The sequence below is a fragment of the Macrosteles quadrilineatus genome, unplaced genomic scaffold (assembly GCF_028750875.1).
Source record: "Macrosteles quadrilineatus isolate MER2022 unplaced genomic scaffold, UCM_ALF_1.0 Scaffold_57__1_contigs__length_777910, whole genome shotgun sequence".
Classification (NCBI taxonomy): domain Eukaryota; kingdom Metazoa; phylum Arthropoda; class Insecta; order Hemiptera; family Cicadellidae; genus Macrosteles; species Macrosteles quadrilineatus.
In genome coordinates this window covers 76,917-84,971 of record NW_026542650.1, presented here as the reverse complement: position 1 = coordinate 84,971, position 8,055 = coordinate 76,917, and the positions used below count along the sequence as shown (strand labels likewise).

The window sequence follows — 8,055 nt, the reverse complement described above, 5'->3', positions numbered from 1 at the left end:
TTTGGGCAAAATATGTTAATAAACAAGCAAACTACAACAGTTTACTTATTATCCATAAGAATAACATGGGAATTTTAAATTTTATTTTTTTTAATTTTCTCCGTAACCATTAGGCGCATTATAACGTTTCAATATACTAAATTATTTGTTTTTTTAAGCTCTACAAAATCGTTTGGAAAGAAATTGCGAAATTTTATGTTTTTTGGGTCAAAATGGGGAAAACCCATTTTTACTTCATAAAAGCCCCCATGAACCCCCGTTCCCATGGTCCAATCATGCTGGTTCGCGAACTCGTTCGAATAAACGCAGGTTTACACGTTTGTACCAAATTTAATCGAAATCGGATCATTTTTGCTCGAGTTATCGCGCTAACGGACACACACACAAATATATATATATATATATATATATATATATATATCTTACTAATATTATAAATGTGAAAGTTTGTTTGTGTGTTTGAAGTTCAATCACACATAAACCACTGGACGGATTGGGCTGAAATTTGGCATGATGATAGCTTACATTACCGATTAACATATAGACATATTCTTAACTCAAAAATCCTTTCGGGCTCCGCCCCAGTGACTCTGTAATTCCCCATGTTAACCTTATGAGTATTCATATTTAAAGGGAATTAAAGAATTTAGTCAGCTGTTTCAACTATAAAAGTTGGTTCTATGATACGGAAAAGCATTTAACAGTTTTAAGATTTACCAACAGGGTGCAGCACTATATTTTTTTGCATTTATGAAAACAGCTAATTTGAACCAAGCAGCAACAAAAAACTGATGATGATGGTGATTCGCAATGAAAACTGTCAAAGTAGGATTGTTTACAGTTATGTTTATGTTTTTCATTTCATGAATAATTTGTGATATTTTGCGAATTGTTGATAATTTTTTTCTCTATTGTTTAGGTGAAGTGGTAGAACATTATGGCTATGGTAGATGTGTAATACTATAGAATACTGTAAATTAAAAAAAAAACAAATTTTATCAAACTGTGTCCTCCCTTATTGCAAACGCAAAGCTTGAGTATATCTGCAAAGAGCATTTTATACTTATATTCCAACCCCGTAATGGATTATTCCCTATAAGGGAATTTCGCTAAAACTGTTTATATATTTTAATTTTCCTGACTGGCTGGTTTAGATATTTTTCTAACGATCACTCTGTGACAAATTCAATTTCGTTTGCTAACTGTTAGATGTTGTGTTAGATGTTGTTTATAGTGTCACTAATTTATTCAGATTTATTAAACTATTTTTTAAATTAGTTTCCATGTACAAGAAGAGTTTTATCTTTATACAACAACATGTACCAGCTGCCACAATTATCCAGCTGTCTTAAATGAGTCATCCATATACTCAGCTGGTAATATATTATTTTTGAACTGAATAGTCTTCTAAATGGGTTTTCGCTTCACTTAAAACTGAATAAACCTACTCAGGAACAGTAGCATACTTGATCTCCATCCTCCCTGTTGGCATTTCCCTATATCACATGCTTTGACGAATAACCAACAAAAAACCTTAAAATATGATATTAGTTTGTAATATATATGAAACTGGGACAATTTAAAATAATTACTCAACACTTTGTAGCAGTGCTACGACCTTCTATACAGCCTTTTACGCTATAAACAGAAATCTTTTACAATAGTTCTAAACCTGTCCACATTATAATAACTGTTTCCAAAAACAAATATCAAGGAAACAATTGTGAAAGCTAAGGAGCAAAACTTAAGTTGATTTGCCAATGGTTTTAGAATCTGACGTATTAATTTATCAATGAATAATTTTATTTACTATTGACGCATTCTTTTCGTGATGAAAAAATTATATAGTATTAATTTTTTTAAGCAGTTTCGTAAAATTGAGAAACTTAAGTGCATTTGAACGCTGCTCTTGTTTACAGTAAAATGCCAACAAAAACGTAAGTCTCGTGAGTTTTCCAACTATTGTCACGGAGGCCAATCATTATTTACTTTTAAACACCTAACCTCAGAACTTTGAAAGCTTGCGGGGCTAAGCTCTAGGTAAATAGATCAAAGATTTCTGATTTGTGATTTCTGATTTTTGATTTTTGATTTCCGATTAAGATTTACAATATCAAATATCCGACATCCAATATCCGATTTCCGATTTTATATGCAAAGGTAAATAGTTAATTTTCCCATCCCGCCATGGAGACTAATCAATATTTACTTTTGGAAACCTCACCTCAAAACATTGGATGTCGACAGAGTGTAGACCGAGGGGATCTTAAAGATGTCAATAATAGGCCTATGACATTCCTGAATAAATGGACCATTTTTGTAATTAATTTTGGCTATACTATTATAATGGTTTATTAACTACATCAAAAATAACTCAAATTTATTTTCTTCACTATTGTTTTGTTCGTGTATTCCTACTCTAATGGTATATTTGACGGTTGTTGTAAGGATGTTCCAAGCAATGTTTTTCTTAGTACCCATCGATGGCCATTTGTTAGTTAGCACCACTGATTGAAACTCTAATAAAAATGGCATTCGTTTCCAGAATATTTTCCACTCGGGCTCGAACTAGAAGCTTTGAAACTCTGAAACTCGAAAAAATTGGAAAGAGGTATAACACTAGACTACCCCTTATTGTTCCAGTAGTACACTGACATTGTGCCTGAACTAGGTCTATGCTCGAATCCTACCTACAGGTACATTTTTAGTATACTAGAGTAACGGAAACTGTGAACCCTTGTTGATTGATTGCCAAGTCACCTGTTTGACATAAGAGTGGTCTGATATCGTAGATAGACCCGGTCCTGACCTTGACCCTGAGGTCACCCAGAATCGTTAGGCCGTACTTCTTTTAAAATTATGATTCTACCTTTGTCCCCTCCTACTTGAGCGGTTTTTTGTAACGTATAAATACTTCAAGAAGCGACATCTCCGGGCAACCGAGATATTCGCATCGCTTCCACCATGTTGGCTGTGGTAAGTGGTCTCTGACTTAACTGTAGCAGATACTATAGGTTAGGTTAGGTTAGGTTAGGTTTAATCATGCTATGCCTTCTAGTTGTTCATCCTTAATTAGGTGCATTATCATTGAATTGAAATGTAAGGAGATAATGTTAAATGTCTTTTATAAAATACCATATAGGTAACTTGTTAAAGTTTTAATAGCAAATATATCGTTAATAAAGTACCACAGTCTTCATAAAATATTTTAAATTGATAAGTTATTAAAACATTCAAAAATACCAAAAAAGTACACCATAGTTTATAAGAGATAAAGAATCTATAATGTAGTTGGATGTTTTTCTGTTTTTGTAGTATTTTCTTCAAAAATTTAATCTTTTCTGACAACACTTTGTTGGATGTATTCTCATTCTACGTGCTTGCTTTGTCAATTATTGTAATGACGATCGTCAAAATCATAATTTAAACATTCTACCTTTATCAGGTAGAACATACTATGTGCCTCGATTGGGACCGATTTTGTTTATTAATTTTATTGAAATCGACCCATTTTATTATAAATGCACTTAAGAATCTTTTCTTGCAAGATAGTGTAACTTCAGTTGCCATTCCATATTTATGATTTGTATTTTGCAAGATGGACTGTATTACTAAAGATTATTTTAATTATTCGTAATACATATTGTATTTTTATATAGACAAATAAATACAGATAGATTTACTGTTTATTTATAGTGAGCAATACAATATAGTTGTTGTTTGGCCAGTTAGGCCTACCAAAAATCATGTTATATAATTCAGTTACATAATCGATGCGTTGATCATTTTGCATTCGGTAAACCTCATTGGTCAGATGAAATTACAGTGATGTTAGGAACACAACATTGAAATCTAGCCTATTTATGTATTGCTCTCAAAAAGGGCTAACTAAGGTTAATGTTATGTACTGTCCATTATTAGAGTTTTTAAGCTTACTATTATATCTTCCCCAGATTTGCTTGTCCCTGCTAGTCGCAGCATCCGCCGCCCCAGCTCCACAGAAGGTCCAGGAGTCCGAGCCTCAGGCCCGCTCGGCAGCCCAGACCTTCGTCTTGGGAGGTAACGTCTACTGGCTACTAGATTAAGATCCACTATTTTATTTAAGCTTCAATGTCTAAGAAACTTCCTTAATACGTGTATACTGTATACGTTACTAAATATGATCTATACCAATATGTTGACTAACGATTTAGTTTTGAAAACACTTTATACATTTTATAATTTCGGTATTTTTGGTATGAAACATATTCAAATAAATAAAAATAATTATTTGCGAAAAAATAACTATATTAATAGTTATGATGGTTAAAATACTGCTTCACATTACATGCAAAGTTTGCTGAGTAATTCATGTAAAAACACACAGTCCAACCCAGCTGATGTTGAATCAACCAATTATTAAATGAACTATAAAATAAAATACATTTTACTATCAGATCTACGTTACATTGTATAATGACATTGATTGCAAGAATTCTTAATTTAGAAAATAAGTAAAAATATGACTGGCACATTTAAATTCTCTGGTTGCTAAATAATACATTATTAAATAAACTACTACAAGTAAATAAGTTTTGAAATCAGAACCAAAATATTAGCTTATTTGAGACGATGCCAACAATACTACTGTACATTTCTACCAAGGCAAATATGTAATAAACTGGAACTCATTAATGTTTTGAGTTAAGCTAAACGTAGATAATTTTGATTGTCAACGTTATTTTAGTAATTGTATCAAAGGTTTTCTTGAACTTGATAATCGTTTTCGTAGGCGCCCAGGGTGCTCAACAGATCCCCGCTGGTGCCCAGATTGTGTACCTGCAGGGTTATGGAGGACAGTACGCTTCAGCCCCGGCCCAGGGCCAACAGATTGCCTACATCCTAGCATCCCCTCAGGCACAGGAATACCAGGTACACAACTTTTGTACATATTTAAATTTATATATTATGAGGTTTTTATTTTTCACACTTTGCATGTACCTGTGGATTTCAGAGAAAAACGTTAGTTTATCACATTTACTATTGGTTGAATATACTCAAAAAGTAATAAGAAACATTGATCTTATTTGTATAATTTGTTAAAAATTAAAAAAAGTAATCGAATTGACTATCTTACAGGTCTTTTAAATAGTTGTTCAAAATTAAAAACTTTATGTATTGACTAAATGTTCAGTCGAAAGTATTGAAATCTAAAAAAAATACAAATACAAAATTATTTCTCAATTTTTTACTGGTATTCTAAGAGGTTGCATTTAATATTTTGAACATCTGATTCAGCAATGTATTACATTTACCACATTACAAATTTACTTTTTCCAGTACACGACACAGCAGTTCACTCAACCTCAGCAAGTTCAGGTCAAGTTCAGCCAGCCCCAGACCCAGGTGCAGCTTCAACAGGTGGAGTACAAAGCCCCTGAGATCAAAACCAAGGTGTTCGCCGCCCCCGCCCCTGCACCACCCGCCCCCGTAGTCAAGCAGTACAACGTGCATGAGAACCAGGTCCCCACATGGGCCATTATCAGGCAAAGCCTGGACGACAACTTTGACGGCAGCTTCGCTTACGAGTAAGTTCTTACTCGGGATAATACAGGGGTTAGCATGACTTAGACAAGATTTGCACACTATAATTTTTGCGCATTTTCTCTACAGAATTTACAAAGCTGGCTAAAAAGGATTATTTCGTAGGGGTATGGTCTTCTTCTACTTTTATAACTCAGTTGCCTAATAATCAGTTACGTTAGAACAATTCGGATGACCATTAAATTCTGCAGTCCTATCTACATGAGGTCATGTCAAAATGAAAAAAAAAAAAACATCTAATAGTTGCGCTCGGGGATAAGTAAAACACTTTTTGACTAATAATAGGAATTTTACCAGATTCTCATCTAGACAAATCAATTGATGTTTTCTGAAAACGTTTTATTACAAAAATATTTGAGAAAAACACTCAACACTTTTTAATTCTTATAACGAAACACTTAATATGCTAAAGAAAATCCTTTTCCATCTGCTACCTACAAATATTTTTAGAAGTATTAACCCTGTTAAGTTAGTTTCGCAACGTTATCATAACGGTACATCCCAAAAACCAAGTTATAATTAATTGACGGTGAAAGCTAAAACTCAAAGAATTTCATTTGTGTAACTACATACATAATGTATTTGTCAATTGTAATATCATCTTTACCTCATCAGTTGCACCTTAAATATGTAAAGAAAACCTATAACTTGTTCTCTCTGAATCATTGATTCGCGATCTTGAGGATTAAGACTGCCTGCGTCCCTTCTCAAATCTGTGTCTCAGGTGTTTTACGACTCATATAACAATTTATCAGGTGGTTATTGTAGTTCCTTACATTCAACCCCTTAAGTTCATTTTCGTCCTCAGTTTCGAGACGGAGAACGGTATCGCCCTCCAAGCCACTGGTGGTGTCAAACAGCTGAGTCCCAAGGAGCAGGCCCAGGTGATCCAGGGGCAGTACTCTTACACCGCCCCTGATGGTACAGTTATCACCACCTCCTACACAGCTGACGAGAACGGCTTCGTAGCTCACGGAGACCATCTGCCCCAGGTAAGATTAAACATACTGTAGAAAACTATAAAACCCCCATAGGTCCAAATACGAAACTAACATCTTATGCTGTTTTATAATACAAAGAAAGAGATATTTGGATGTCGTTTGATATGTCTCTTCTCACTTTTTAATTCGTCGGTAAATGTTTTTAAGCACACTCTTTCAGTTTAAAATCTTCAAAGTTCGATTACATAGATTTACACAATACGTATCAACATTTCCATTAGTAAGAATCACTATTTAAGTATTTAAGTTGAGGTAAACTATGATTTTCAAATTAATATCACATTAAACATTTTGTGTGAGAAACAATCGGAATTTTGTAAAAAAAATTTGACCATTCAACAAATACAACGCAGAGTTAAACGATCTTTGTAAGCGGAGCCTTTCACAGAAAACACCATTACCGTGAACAAACAGAGTAAGAACAACAATGCTAAGGAGAAACAACAGACCCATATGATCAAGAGTTTTCATATTGTGACAACTATTGTAAATCTAAGTAAGTAGTAATTTTCTCATAATTTTTGAAACGGGATCATTTTAATAAATTAACATTTCTATCCAAATTATCAAATGGGGTAAATGGAAACTTGTTTACTTTCTTAAGTTTCAAGAACAATATAAATGATCATTCAAACCTCTAGGAGAGCAGCTTCCTTACATAATATTCACCACTATTCCAGAGAGGCATTTTCCATTGAATATAGTGTTTTTTTTCAAGTTTTTCAGCTATTTTATAAATAGTTGACATTTTCTTAAAAAATGTTTTATTTTTCTAGGCTCCTACTGAACCCGAACTGCCACCGCTGATAGCCAAGAGTCTGGCCTACATCAGGAGTCTACCGCCTCAGCCTGAATATCAGCAGTAACCTGAAACTATGACGTCACTTAACCAATGTTCTGTTGTAAATATTTCTCAAGCAATAAACGTATGAAGCGTTGCAAACTGTTGTTTTATTGGCCAAGTTCACCTTGAATGAGTATTATATACTATTGGTACTGAGAAATAGTATTATTTTTTCCTTTGAGAAACATTTTTTTAATGTTAAGATTTTTTAAATGTCATTAAAGTACGGTTGTTACATGAATATTTTTTGTATGATTTTAATATAATAAACTGATCAAAATATATTTTTTGTTTATACATGGGAACACGTATAGTGGGTCATATATGGGTTGAAGTGCTTATTTTTCTGAAAGTTTAGAGCATAATGCTGAATGTAAACGGTTATCTGTATTAATGATTTTTTCTTCAGGAAAACCGTAAAACGATTTACATTTTTCATTCTTGTAAAACATTGTATTTGTATCTGTAAACTTACTACATTGACCTGTTTATGATTTTTATCAAAGCTAAAACCTTCGAGCCAAACACACCTTAAACAAAAATACTTACCTTATCCCTACTATTTCAAAACGAGTTGACCAAATTTTACAAAACATCCAAAGGTTGGGTTTCGTTAAGGTTATAATA

The 8,055-nt window shown here is 33.2% G+C and overlaps 1 protein-coding gene across 1 annotated transcript; it reads left to right on the top strand.

Annotated features, from left to right (window-relative positions):
- Positions 1 to 2,932: 2,932 nt before the first annotated feature.
- On the top strand, positions 2,933 to 7,527 carry LOC128981925 (uncharacterized). Its single transcript, XM_054400919.1, has 6 exons — positions 2,933 to 2,976; positions 3,954 to 4,059; positions 4,772 to 4,911; positions 5,320 to 5,567; positions 6,392 to 6,575; positions 7,361 to 7,527. The coding sequence occupies exons 1-6, from the start codon at positions 2,965 to 2,967 to the stop codon at positions 7,448 to 7,450; spliced, it is 780 nt and encodes a 259-aa protein (XP_054256894.1). The 5' UTR covers positions 2,933 to 2,964; the 3' UTR covers positions 7,451 to 7,527.
- Positions 7,528 to 8,055: the final 528 nt, after the last annotated feature.